General features: G+C 38.6%; 2 protein-coding genes across 2 annotated transcripts in view; one reads left to right on the forward strand and one right to left on the reverse strand.

The window, feature by feature from the left end:
• Positions 1–15,204, forward strand: part of LOC146578871 (coxsackievirus and adenovirus receptor-like) — a 29,787-nt gene that overhangs the window by 694 nt on the left and 13,889 nt on the right. The window contains exon 2 of the mRNA XM_085268943.1: positions 838–1,194. Coding sequence (XP_085125069.1) covers positions 838–1,194 — 357 coding nt within the window. The remainder of the gene's footprint in view (positions 1–837; positions 1,195–15,204) is intronic.
• LOC146578872 (low affinity immunoglobulin gamma Fc region receptor II-like) lies at positions 7,105–13,191 on the reverse strand. Its single transcript, XM_085250288.1, has 7 exons — positions 13,161–13,191; positions 11,471–11,506; positions 11,045–11,308; positions 10,720–10,965; positions 10,502–10,633; positions 9,491–9,568; positions 7,105–7,148 (listed from the first exon to the last, which is right to left on the reverse strand). The coding sequence occupies exons 1-7, from the start codon at positions 13,189–13,191 to the stop codon at positions 7,105–7,107; spliced, it is 831 nt and encodes a 276-aa protein (XP_085106414.1).

Genomic DNA, 15,204 nt, shown 5'->3' on the forward strand with positions numbered 1-15,204 from the left:
TAATCACATTATTTTATTGTATGATGCCTTGGTGCCACTGGATTTTAACATGTCTCACACTCATACAGTAAGACAAATGGTGGGGGTCTAGTAAGGAAGTTGGGGGAAGCAGACCACTCCACAGGAAGAGTCTTTTTTCTCTTTGAGGTCTCTGGGAGGTAGCAAGGGAGTGTGAACCTTAAGGTGTGAAATAGCTGAGTACTGCCTTTGGTTCCTGGGGAAGGTATTTAACCATGTTAGGCTCAGGGAGACTGTGCTGACCGTCTGCCCCGCGGTCATGCAGGCTCTCCAGAAGCTTGGTTGTCTGTTCTTTGGGGATCCACCCAAAGAACCCTTAATCGTGTGTCATGCATCATGTAGTATACATGGGGTAATGAGAAGCAATTAACACCTCATGACCGGCTCCCGATCATCAATGGTATGATTGCAAGAAAATCAAACCTGTTTGAAATCCTGGTCACCCCTCGTGGAGGTATCGCACTTTTGAAGCAGTGCCATGACCCTGCATTGTGACCTATGAACTTCTAACCCCTGCGATTCAGTCGTGCAGTTTTTAGCAGGAGCTGAATAATGGGACTGAAAAAAATCACACACTGTATGCCCAGCTTTAGGATATATTTTGATTTGAGTTGCTGTCCTTTTGTCACAAGATGAAGAACAAGATGGAGATAAAGAGGCAGAAGATTTTCTTTGGTGACCTCTGAAGGGAGCAGCTTAAAGAACACATACAGAATAAAAGGCTATCATGTAATAACAGATCTTTGTCTGGCTGCTGTAGAAGTGAACAGTTGTACTTTGACCTTGAACCTCTCTACTCTGTGTTGTTCTCTCTTTTAGACAAGAAAAACATCACAGCTGAGTCGGGACAGAACGTCACTCTGACATGTCGAGCTCCAAACAACAACAATGACATTGTAGAGTGGAGCAGAGCTGACCTCGAGCCAAAACATGTCCTTGTGTACCGGGGTGGGAACTTGGTTTCAGATGAGCAGCATCCATCTTTTAAGGACCGGGTGGATCTGCAGGGCAGACAGATGAAGGATGGAGACGTGTCTCTGATTGTGATGAATCTGACAATAAATGACACTGGAACATACGAGTGTCGTGCGTTCACAAGTGGAACAAATTGCAGGAAGAAAGCAAATCGCAGTGTCGAGCCCATCAGCATCATCTACCTTCATGTTGATCCTCCAGGTGAGTGAGTAGAGTTGAGTGTGTGTGTGATCAGAGGTGAAGCTGCTTCCTGGTTGTTGATGTTTGTTTCTAAAGATGTTGTTGATGAGACTTTGTAGAAAGCAGCTGGTCTGAGTGATGTGATCAGAGTGCAGTAGATAATGTCTGACAGCAGTTTGAAGAGGAAATGGATTCTGTTCTGTTCTTCACTCATCACCTACCTGACAGCTGACACCTCACACCTGTTTCTCACCTGCAGGTCAGCCAGGAGGACTCACAGAGGATGGAGGGAAGGAGGGTGGAGGGAAGGAGGATGGAGGGAAGGAGGATGGAGGGAAGGAGGCTGCAATCACTAGAGGACGTCCTGGTCTGTCAGTTTTTGGGGTGATTTGTGTTCTTATAGCTGCTTTTGCGATCTGTGGAAAATTGAAAAACCAGAATTCCTCACTTGCTTCACCTGAACAACAGAAAGCCTAAAAAAAGGAGGAGGCTGGATCTTTTGGACTGGTCATTGGTCTTTCAGTTGTTGCTGTGGTGTTTTCTGCTGCTGTTGTTCTTTTTTTTATCTATAGAAAACATAAACAATGTAATCAGGACTCACACCATCCTCACACTGAACCAACTGAAATGTCTGAAAGTTTTCTAAACTCTGAATCTCCTGCTGCTGAATACAATGACAGAAATGACCTGGAAGCAAACAACTGTCACGGACACTCCAGAAGGATCCCTGATGTCACTCTGACACTTACTGACTCCTCAGGAAACAGCAGGACTGCTTCCAGAGAGAAACATCAGAGTGCAGTAGATAATGTCTGACAGCAGTTTGAAGAGGAAATGGATTCTGTTCTGTTCTTCACTCATCACCTACCTGACAGCTGACACCTCACACCTGTTTCTCACCTGCAGGTCAGACAGGAGGAAGAACAGAGGATGGAGTCAGTGGTCTGGTAGCAAGTTGGTCCTTTTGGTGCTGGGTTTGTTGTTGTTGGAGTGTTACTGGTTTTATGATCAATAGAAAAACATAAAACCAGTAGTTCATGTTCTAAGAGAACATGAACAACAAAACTTGTGAAAAAATCAGGTCAAAATTCATAGCAGTATACATAATCACAAGAAATTACACTAAATATTCAGTTCAGTAGAAATGTTTGGTGATTTCAAGGAAAAATGTCATCCATTAAAAATAACTGGAAACATTAGTGATGGAAAATATGTTTAACAAATTCACGACACCACTGATCACTTATTTAATGTGCGCTTTAAGGCACAGCTGCCTAAACTAAGTGTTGGTAATTACTGAAATACATTTTTATGTTTCTGTGATGGCTAATCCACCACTAAGTCCAAGCTCTTCAATAAACATGACTATTTATGTGACATTTTGTTGATCTTTTGCATGTAACCTGCCAAGGGACTGAAAATGCAAATCAACTCTAAGCTAACTACACTACAATGCGTATAAAGGTCTCTTTTCAAACTAAGATAACGATAAACTTGATTAATCTTGAGAATCAAATTTCACAATAATGCAGTATTTCTCTTTCATATATAAAGGTTTACCAGGACAGCGTATTTTTAAATATTTCAAAAGTAGCAGAAGTGTAATAAGAACGAACTGATGTCAATCTGTTTTATTTATTTTATTCATTATTGTGTCTCTTTGTGAAGTTTGATAGTGACTCTATGAACTACTCTGTTCAGTCATCATCAGTGATTTCATGGGATTTGCTGATAAGTTGGGAAGTCCACTACATGTATGTATTTAATGTCCTGTATGTTACTGTATGAGCGAGTCAGGCTCAGCTATTTGTAAAATCAAACTTGTTCTGTGGCGTTCGAACAGCACAAACTGATCCTGTGTAGAGATCAGCTGTTACAGTATAATTGCACACACGTACTGAAACAAGTGAAGACAAAAACACTGTGATGACATCAGTGTAGATGGAGTGTTCTGTATTATGAACCCAATGAGAGAAGTATGTTCGACTTAACTCCAGAGGGAGCTCATATCATTTTAATTTAACTTTCAAGAGCTTTTCACATATTGTTGATTCATCTCCTTTAATATAATAAAATGCTTCATCATCAAAAGTTCTCCATTATGTGAGTCTGTCTGTTCATTGCTAAAAAAGTTTTGCATAATATTTTTATTAATTTAGTCTTTATTGTTTCTGAGATTTCACTGGTTTTATTGAAGACACTTTAATGCTACTTCTTTACAGTTTTTGCCCGTTGCTTGAACACTATAAACCCATGCTTAGACTAAAGTAACACAACGTGAAGCTGTTGTTACCATACCTCAAACACATGTACCCCTACCTTAAACAAAAGCGCTGCTTTGCACCCCAGTACCAATCATGCAACACACCTACTCCCTCATGCAACACACATGGTCCTGCATGCTACACTCTATTACATACATAAGACACTTCGCTCACAAAATGAAATCTCAGGGTGCCATTAGGAAAACACATGTATCCAAAATACAAAACACATCGGGTAATTGCAACCACTCAAATACACACCTGAAGGCACCTACTTGCAAAACCGAACACCAATTAGCCAACTACAAAAGCCCTCAGCGTAGCCATTCCAAGAACTTTGCAAGCATGGATGGAGGGAGAGCAAGAGGATATTTACCCCGGTGCCTAGCGGGAGAGGACATTGCTTGCGATGTTGATGAGGTCCTGTGGCCAGACCCCAACAGACGGCGGGATCCATGAGCCCACTTATGCACAATTGTCATGGTTTTTTGTGTTCACAGTATAGTGTTTTTTCTATTGCAGTACTATTGTGTTGTTGTTGTTTTTTTTTTTGTGTGTTTTTTTTTTTTTAAGTGTCCAAACATCAATAATCTGCCTGGGTGGACGGTGCAGACAGCTACCTGCTAATTAGAGCTCAGTAACATTCAAATAAAATCCTAGGATTTCACTCACCAAAATTGGAGCACTTCTTGAACGGTCTTTTAGTTCAGTTAGCCACACAGCAGCCATATTACTGGTCAGATAATTGCATTAAAAAGGAAAGCAGCTACAGATGCCCATGATACCATGCTGTCAATCAAAGAGGACACACCCCTAATAATGAAAGGGTTGGGCTTTAATACAAATTTAAAATATATTATATAAATAAATTTAAAACAAAATCTCCATCTGAGCTGCAGATACAAACCTCAGTCCTGGAATTAAACTTGAAGAATTGGATGCTTTTAATTTGAAGGACTGAATCAGAATGTTTATTCAAGAATAGGGGAGAGAGGAGCACTTTATTCTCCATCTGGCTGTTTTTCTGGCAAAAAAAATTTTTTGTTTGTTTTTAACCCTTTAAGACCTACCATGGAACCAAGTCCGCCAGAGCTTATCTTTATATTTTTAGATGCTGTAGTGCCATTTGTGGGAGTATTTCAAGTTGCTATATATCAATACAACCATCACATCCCAAATTTTAATAATATGTATGCATTAAGTCTATAGTAACTACATCAATTCATAAAAAGTGCAATAGCTACAAAAAAACATGAAAATAGTTTTTGTGTTTTTATATTCAAACGTTCATCCCTCAAAACTGTAAATAGAAAAATGATGCATAAAGTAGTTTCCAACCACAGGAAGTTTATTTTGAGTGTCTTCATAATTTGGTTTTTGAGATACACCAATTTTTATATACTGCAGGAAAAATGAAAATAAATATAATGCAGATTTGCAAAAAGAGAGCATGTGCATCAAAATAAACTACTTCAGTGTAACTTGAGTTCAACAGCCGATCAGATCGGCAAAGCGTGTTTCTGGAATATTGTGTTTTTGTTGCTGCAACTGCTTTTTATGCAGTTTTTGCAAAGCCACATGTGGAAGGAAACCGTGACCTAGGACAAGCTGAATGCATTACATGTAAGTACAATTCCTCATATGCAAAAAAAAGAAAAAAAGAAAATATGGTTGCTATGGTTCTACTAGGCTTTAAAAATAGTAATGCAAAACCCTCTAGTGCCCTGGAGAGTAACAGCACCCTCTAGCAATCATTTCCCTGTACCTTATTAAAATTGGTATATTATTGTGAGAAGTATTATTATTATAACCTTACTTCACCTCAACATGTTTTTGAAATTAAAAATATTGAAGTTTATGGATCTTATAAAATACAAAACGGCAAAAATTATGTATAAAGCTAGATACAATATGTTACCAGGAAATATACAGAGGATGTTCTATGACAGAGAAGGAGACTATGAACTAAGGGGTAAGTTGAATCTGAAGATTCTTAAAGCACGGTCAAATGTTAAAACCTTTTGCGTAACTATTTGTGGAGTAAAACTGTGGAATAGCTTTACTGCAGAATTACAGCAATGCTCAGGAATTGGCAAGTTCATAAAGACACTTCGAAAATTACTCTTGGAAGGATACGATATTGAAAAAGACAATCACCCATTGTATGTATAAATATGTCAACTCGTATTTAAATTATAAATATCGTGCCAGCCTTGTTGATATAAGTTTTCTTGTGTATTGTGTGGAATATGTGATGAGGAGAATTAGGTAAATATGTGGGATTAATAAGATGTTGAGCAGGGGTAGGAGTTAATAAGTATGTGCATACTTCTTCCTACTCCTTTTCAGACCAAACAACTGTTATCTCATGTTAGACAAATGTGTTTTATTTTATTATATTTCTTTCTTGTTTGTCTGTACAAATACGTGTGTGTGTAAATCTACACATATATTCGTATTCGTAAATGAAAATACATGTAGACGAGTATATATTGTTGTTTTTTTTTTATTATGTCTGAAATAAATAAAGATACAAATACTACTGACCATAAACAACACTCTCTGATTCCTTCTCCTTTTCCCTTCTCTGACAGCCTTGCAGTGTTTCAGCAGACAGACACTCAATTTTCTGTCCAGTTATTTTGAAACTTTTTCATAGAAATGAGAAAAGAAAGGGCAGCACGGTGGTTAGCACTGTTGCCGCACAGCAAGAAGGTCCTGAGTTCAATTCCACCATCAGGTCTTTCTGTGTGGAGTTTGCATGTTCTCCCTGTGTTTGTGTGGGTTCTCTCCGGGTACTCCGGCTTCCTCCCACCGTCCAAAGACATGCAGCTTGTGGGGATAGGTTAATTGGTTAATCCAAATTGCCCATAGATGTGAGTGTGAATGGTTGTCTGTCCCTGTGTGTTGGCACTGCAACAGACTGGCCAGGGTGTACCCCGCCTCTCGCCCTATGACAGCTGGGATAGGCTCCAGCGAAAAGGATAAGTGGAAGGGAATGGATGGATGAGAAAAGAGTATTTTATTTAAAGCTACAATAAGATGTGAGGAAGATGAGACTAAGAGACAGACGACTGATAAAAAAAAAAAAATCCCATTAACATTTGATCATGTGATCAACCGCTGTGGCTACACACACTCGGAAAAGGAGCAACGACTTAATAATGTCTGTGCACCAGATGCCATTACATGTCTGGATGTGACAGAAAACCACATGTGATCTCTGAAATTTATGTTTAAATTAATTAATCGATAAAAGTGGAAACTTTCAAGGAAAACGTCAAGCACAACAGAGGCTGTACCTTATTTTTTCTGTGCTGTTGTTATTTTGGAGTAGGGGTTTATTCTAAATAATAACCACAACCAAACCTGAACAAGTCAAATTTTCCATCTAAAACCTTTTTTAAACCCACAAAACCACACGAGAAAAACAAATGAAATTAAATTTTAATTAATCCTGCAGAGAAACCATATTTCTGCCACAGAAACAAGAGAGAGATCCAACAAGCATGACTAATATCTAAATAACAGAGAAGCTTCTGAGGACATAAAACATAATAACAACGTAATAATAAAAGTTTTCAACCTAAAAAACCAGCTGTCTTCTGATCTGTGTTGCAGGGGGATTACAGACCAGCAGCTGGACGTCAGTGGTTGGACTGGTGGACTACTTCAGTGAAGAGTAGACAATGTCTGGATCTGGTTTAACGCCTGAACACAAACACACACAGTTCAAAAAACAGGATTACAAGCTGGAAACAATTAGCTCATCACCTGCATTAAATGACATTAAGAAGTCAAACTCTCTCCACCTCGACAGAATATTTCTCTGACAAGCTGAGAAGTGAGATTTTGAAACGGGGACCATCACCATAGCTGCAGCCTGTCTGCAACACCTGAGAGTGAGCAATAACATGCGTACAGCATACCTGTGTGTATGTGTGAGTGCACATGAGTGAGTGTGTGTGTGGATGTGTGTGCGTGACAGTTAAAACACTGTGGGTGTAGGTGACTCCCTAGGTCATAAAACCCATCTCCCTTCCAGACCACAGTTATCCAGTTACAAATGTTGAGACCCCCACCCCAGCATCCTCTGGGGAATTTCCACTCAGTGGGGGAGAGGTCTCCTACAATCTACTCCTAAGTTCACAATACAATCAGCCTTTATTATATTAAGGGCAGTATCAATGTCTCTACAATAGTTCTACATTCTATGATAACACATTTCTAAACTCTAAAATAAGCTAAACACTCCTACACAGGATATATTATTAATAACTTTAAAAACAATAATTGGAATTGCAAAAGTTGGAATTTATTTTTGAACTGTTAGTGACTTATTTTTTTGAATGGTTAAAGATGTATGCCACTTAGATAGAGAAAAAGAACCAACCAATGTTCATCCAGTAGATGGCTACATGTTACAGATATCATGTCCAGCAAGTTCACAACTTTTATATTTGGCTCTTTGATAGGAAACTGGTTGTTATCAAAATCTATTTCCATTGTACAGGATTTCTCTTTGTTAAATCAGACACCACAAAAAGATGTTATGTAACCAAATTTAAAGGAGCTTGTTTGCTTCTTTCAAAATATTAATTTGTATTGCTGGACTCCAGGGTATGATGCATTATTCACAGTTTATTCTGGCTCTTGGTGCAGCCCCTCACTTGTTTTACCCCCCCACACACACACACTTCTTGTGATTATGAAAATTCACCAAGAGAGGATTTGGGTGCAGCTACTGTCCCTGAGGTGAACATTTTAAGTCCCCCTCTTTGATCTCATATGAGTTAAAGAGTAGAACAATAACTGGTTCACAGGGATTACTTGTGCATGCACTAATGTAATTATTACAAATGCTGGTCATATTTGATATGAATATGTACCACGAACAGGATATAAATGACAGGAAATCAAATAAAAAGAAGTCCAGTTAAAAAAAGAAAATGAGCATTATCTGAATAAAAAAGTTGGCTTCTGTTTGGTTCTGCTTTTATTGTGCAGAATGTTCATTTTTCCCTCTGAAAATACAATGTCCAGATGGTTAATTGAACATGCATTAAGACATACAGAGCAGCTGTACCTGGGCCTTCTTGTTCTGATGGTTTTTAGCCCATGACTGATGCCTTCAGTTCTCATTGCTGAGTAAACAGCGACTGATTCTGTGTCTGCAGAATAAAAAGATTTCAGTTACTACAACAGAATGACTCCTGTTACATTACTGAACTAAAACAAAACCTCTGTTATTAATTTGTTTTATGCAGCAGCATGAAAAGAGTTAGTGATGTTTTTCACAAACCACAGCATCTGCTGAGCTTTTTTTTTCCTAATCCTAATACCTCTGCTGTGAAACACACAATGACCACGTAGAAGTGGGGGAGAGTTCTGTGAAAAGGCAGGTGGATGGCCGCAAAACTGGCAACTTTTTTTTAATGCAGACTGACACGCTTCACCACAGAGCACAAAGTAAGCATGTTCTCACACCAGGAGGAAGCTGCAGCTGTGGTTTTAAAAAGTTCTTGTATTAAAGGACTGTGTGAGCTGATTTTGGCAATTATGTCTCATTAACACAGATTATAAACTATTAACTAGCACAGATATGAATCAAAAGTCCCAACACACCTTTCATTTAGCACATACGAGGAGGGTGAATCAATGCAGTAGCACCTTTAAGGTTACATGTGTCCCTAAGAAAATGAGCTGCAGGTTGAACAAAAAGATATTCTGTTCCTTCTAAAACAGTAATGATCACCATTAAACCGCCCGATCTGTTCCTACATCAATATTGAAAATATAACTGTAGTCAAATCAAGATTCTTTGCTTGAAGCCTCACAGACAGTGTATTGATGTTGACACACACACACACACACACACACACACACACACACACACACACACAACCTGTGGTGTTCCCACCAATGCACACAGTGCTAATTACTAAATATTAACAAGCTAATAAGATGGTAAAGATGATGAATTATACTATACCATTTCAAAGGTTTTAAATTGTTAGATCAGCCTCAGTTTTAGCTGTAAACTGGAGCTGTACCTCTCATCTTTGATTTGTTTTTCTTGTCTTTGATGTCTTCTGTTCTTGCTGTTGAGTAGACTGCATCTGTATCAATGCCTGCACAATAAAACACATATGAAGAGCATCGCTGTTGGTTGTGCTGCTGATAATAGAGCGCTTTGTAGACTATTGGCTGCTGCAGAAATCATTATGTGAACATGAATCAGATCTTTTCATTTAAATTATTTAGTTTAATACAGTCAGATTTAAAATTTATATCTAGATGCTTCTAAAATGTTGGTATCATCTAAATATAAAGCACTTATGTATAACACATATATATTGCTATATTTATGATGACAAACAGGAAACTGGACGACTGCAGACCAGTTAACATCTGTTAACCACAAACCACAGACAAACAGTTCAGCACACAAAGAACAACACTTGGTGATTCTCACACACACACACACACACACACACACACACACACACACACACACACACACACACACACACACACACACACTCAAAAATAATAATAACAATTTTGATTTCAGGGTTAAACTTGAGCCCTAATTATGAAATAAAGAATGTTCATTTAGTTCCTAATCATTCACCATTTTGTGTTTATCTAACTATTTATAATGCATAATCTCTTTAGTCTCTTAAGCCCCAAGCCTACCTGATCTCCTGCTTTTTGCCCCCGTATCAGGGGGCGTTGGGGCTTAAGAGGTTAATCGTCTATTATATTGTATAAACTATTGTGAAAACACAGTAATATCTATCAACTTAAAACCAAGTCTAAATCATTGGAGGTTAGAAAGTGTAGTCTTGTAAACCATGTTGCCAATTTCCTAACAAACCAACAGAAGATTTAAAATCCCGTCTTTCCTAACAGACCTCACTAAGCAGGCACACAGTTTTCTAACATTGTTGCTTCATTAACAGGTTAATTCACAGTCAATAAAATCAGTAGGTACGTACACACACATATTTATATTGAGTACAAACTCTAAAAAAGCTCAGACATCCGAATATCAACTTTACCTTTCCTATGAATATATCTCACTACCAGGAGAGCAAATGCAATGACTGATCCAACAGATGACAACACAGAGAGAACAGGAAGGGAGAGTGATGAAGGGATGGATATATCTGGAGGTGTGGTGGTGTGTTTGTCTAAAACAAAGCAAACACAGTCATTAAGTTGTCGTCACATTATGAATGTTGAAACCTGCAGAAACACAGACAGGTGAGTGTGTCACCTGTGACAGTGATCCAGCTGGATGGAGACTCTCCATGACCGCTGATGTCACACTTGTACAGGCCTTCATCAGACCTGGAAACATGCTGGATGGTCATGTGACCTGTAGGCTGCTTCCTGATGAGGGAGCCATCTTTATAGAAAGCAGCTGGGAGGTTGGAGGGAGTGGTCTTTGTTTTACAGAGCAGAGTGACGTCATCTCCCTCCATCACAGGGAGGACAGGACTCTGCAGCATCACTGATCCACCTCAACACAGAGACAAACTACAGCATTTCATCCATTTACACACAGCTTCATCAACACTAACTCCACACACTCAGCTTACCAGTGACTGTCAGGTTAACCATGTTACTGATGGGACCCTCTCTGGACTCACACCAGTAAACTCCAATGTCCTCTGTTAAGATATAGCTGATACTGCAGGAATTCCCAGTAGATTTGCCCCACTCAGCTCCACATTGAGTCTTGTTTTCTCTGCTTGTGTTTCTCCTCAGAGTCCATCCAGCAGAGCTGTCGTCCTCCTCACAGCTCAGAGACACAAAGTCATCTTTAAAGAACTGAGAGCTGCTGGGACTCACAGTCAGACGAGCTGTGAGGGTGAAAATGACATTGCCATTGTTAAAAGGATGTTTTGCTGTATCTGCATTGCAACTATCCATTTTTAAAGATCCAATATGCAAACATGAACCCAATCAGGTCATATCAGTGAGCATTTATCAGGTTTAAACTGTGACAGAGGAAGGTTACTGACCTTGGTTTGTTCTGTAGCTCAGCAGTGACATCAGAACTAAAGAAATAACACTTTGAGGTGAACATTCTTTTTTTTGAAAAGCCCATCCATGCATAACAGAACCAAAGAAGGTGCTCACTGTAGGAGTGGATGCTTTATTTTATCATCTGTCACATTTCCAGTTTAGAAGCCTTAGATGATGCAATAACATGCTGTCATTTTCTAGCAAACAGTATACGATAAAAAGAAAATGTACTTTTTATTATAAACTGAGAATATTGCTCCAGATTTTACTTTTTTGTCATATTTTTCATGGATAATTTGAAATGAAATGATTGCAGACTTAATGAAAATATGAAAAATGGAAAATTAAGGTCTATGTTAAAGCCAGCTGTGAACACTCTTTTCTTCAATAACAGTGAAAATCTTTTGTGTCCATCATGCCTGTGTTTGCCTGTCTTTATATTGAGTGGGGAGCCAATGTGTTGTGACTAATTCGCAAGGTTGTAGACAGGTCTGGCCTGGATCTGGTGTCAAGCCAGCACTGCTGGCTGACTTCTGGCGTGATCAGTGGTCTGTCATTCAGATGTGGGCCAGACCTGACGTAAATGGCACGTTTATGTGATGCCATGCCACATCTGGACCGATTATGATTTGGTTTATGTGGCCCAGGCTCATAGAAAACTGTCTGGCCTGGATCCGGCATCAAGCTGGCTGACTGGTGTCATGGCTCGGTGTATATCAACCAGATTGTTGCCAGGTCTGGCAATGATGACACTATTTATGTTCCTATTTTCCTATTTTAGTTAGAAAACCCAAATGCCATGTTGCAATACTATACTGCTATGGTAGCCAAAGTTTTTAAATGTACACATTATCCAAATCTTAGTGACGGTTTACTCATGTTTACCACTGCGTGGCTGTAGCTCAGGGGTACAGCAAGTCAGCTACTGATCAAAAGAAGTGTGTCTGCAACTGGCCTGGTGCTGGCCCAGATCTGGGCCACCAAAGGGCCGTCATTCTTTGTGGTATATGGGCCATGTGTAAGCACATTGAGTGGGCCAGTTTTGCTATGTGCGATTAAGCACCATCTCTGATTGTGTTTCATTATGTCTTTGCCAAGTTCTCTATTAATGATAAGAAACAAAGGGCCACGTTGCTCAGACAGGGATCTGCAGAGAGAAAATGTCTTGGATACAGTTACTGAAGAGTAACTGTATCCAAGTTACTCTTGGATACATTGACCCACTCATGTTTCACATACTGTTGTTTTCTCAACAGACAGAAGCTACACTGAACTTTGGTTGAAAATATGGACGATCTGACTTTGCCTTGATGGGCAGGAAAGCTTAACTTAAAAAGCCCAAAATGTTTCTTGTGCTATTGGGACTGAAGTCCAAACACTTGTGCCTGACTATCTGTTTTTAAAATATGAGGAATCTATTTTGTAATCTGTTTAGTCTTCATTTGGGACAACTTCAGATATCTGAACTCGTGGGTCCCTTCCTAATTTCTTAGGTTTTTGTCACACTTACATGTTTCAGATCAGTAAACAGACTTAACTTGTTTTGGGTGTTTTCTTTCACCTCAATTTGTTGTCAGCAACATGTTTCAATAAAGTTTTGATGAGAAAATAATGAATATGAAAAATATTAATTAAATAATTACTTTAAAAAACAGCTGATGAAACAAACACAGAGATTCTACTTACAGAGCAGACACAGCACAGATGTTTCCTTCATCATCCTTCTCACTCATTTGAGCTTTTTTTCATTTCTGTCACTGACACCAAGTAAAGCCCGCCCTCTTCCTCTGAGAAGGAGATTTTCTATTGGTTCAAACACAGCGATGTGTACAAGTACACACATATACACAAAACTCGCAGCTAAAAACAATTTCCATCTAGTTAAAGAGAAAGACTTGTTTAAATGACTTTCTGGTTCACACTGGAACAATGCAGGAGAAGGACTCACAGCTTAAAGCCTTTTATCTTTTTCTCTTTCCTCGGTCTGTACATCCTGTTTTCATTTCCCGTGTCTCAGTATCTCACACCAGACGGGTAAGCATGTCAGGTGAGGAAGATTTATGAGGAGATAGGAGGCAAGGCAACAAGGGTTTAACTAAATGAAGTGTTCTCGCCAAGGAGTCTAATTTTAAAGTGATGTCATATATAATGTCTAAAAGAAACTGCATCATAAATTGTTGGTGTAGCCCTGTATTAGCCTATGATTTTATAATGCTAGGTGTAAGATTTTATATATGTAGTCTTCCTCCCTCCATAGTTCCAGCTGTGTCCCACACACTTCTTTTTACACAGTGGAGGTAAAAATTCTTGTACAGGATGTAAATGACCTTTAAATTTGGTAAATATTTTTACGTTTGTTTGAAAGGTACTTCGGTTTTATTTTGAAATCCAGGCTTTTATTTTGAAACAGGAAACTGGCGCAAAACCGTTACAGGGCTGTTAGTAACGTTTCTTTTAGGATATGGTAAATAGTGTGCCTTAAAGTGAAAAATATATACGTTTACTTTGCCAATTAGTAGGCTACCTGGCTGACAAGGTTTGTTAATGTTTCCTTTAACGGAATATGTTACATGCAATCAAAATGTCGTTTAATAGAGTTTATGTTGTTAACCTTGACCTTGACCTTTATGTGTAGTTGTAAGTTAGTGAAGTGATATAATGAATTGAGTGATGCAAATTTGATGTATATGCTATATGAGAGCAGGAGAAATTTGTTTCCTTTGATCTTATGGTATTAATATTGTTGGTTTTGTTTTGCTTCTAGCTCTTACGGTGTCTTCACTGAATGTTTAAATAAAAACATTTCCAATAAAACCTCTGTGAAGCATCAGTATAAGAGACCATCATTCAGCCAGGGATGCTACACAGGATATACCTGTACATCCTCCATTGTGGGCCCTGCTGCATTATGGAGCATTATGGATGTAGGAGGCCTCAGAGTTTAAACACTTTTATCTCGTCTTGAAAATCAAGCAAAACTGTAGAACCTTTTCTCCACAGGTATAATGACAATTTATTTTCATCTCAAATCATTTATTCATTTATTTATCTTTTTTCATTTTCTCTTTTTAAAGACATGAGCAATGTTGTAGATGATCATGCCACACTCTAATAACACCCTACATTGAGTCACTCATTTTAAATGTGTTTGTGTTTGTAGCATAAAAGTTCTGCACACATTCAAGTTTGTATCAAACGACGATTAAAATATTTCTTGTCACAGTGTTGGTTTGAGAGAAAGTCAAACAGGTTTTTTTTTTCATTAAATCCTTTCTACCTGCAGGTTTCTGGCACTGCATTCCTGCTCAGTGGTTTGTTTGTTTTAAAATAATTCCAATAATTCCAGTTAGAAAACGTCTGATCAAAACCCACAGCCATATGAAGGTAGTTCAGAATGGCCTACAGTATCCGAGTTGTACAAAGTCAAAACAGCATCAACAGAACAACAAGTGAGGGACAGGTACAGGATCATACTGATATGCCTGTACTTTGACTAACAAAGTATGGGTGTAACACAAAGCTTCCAGCAAATGTCAGTATTCAAACATTCAAAATCTTTCACCAGGATGTTAGAAGGATGGTGTCAGACCTACATAGTAAACCTCTACAGCAGTCTGTATGTGGGACTCATGCTGACTGCTTCCACAACATCCTTTATTGACTGGAAAACAGAAACAACACTTGGAAAATGGAATAAATGGGATTTCTAGCTTTTAAGATTTAGGTTTTT

This window comes from Mchenga conophoros, linkage group LG3 (genome assembly GCF_057382185.1).
Source record: "Mchenga conophoros isolate Kocher_MC1m ecotype Shallow Benthic linkage group LG3, M_conophoros_male_GT1.1, whole genome shotgun sequence".
NCBI lineage: Eukaryota > Metazoa > Chordata > Actinopteri > Cichliformes > Cichlidae > Mchenga > Mchenga conophoros.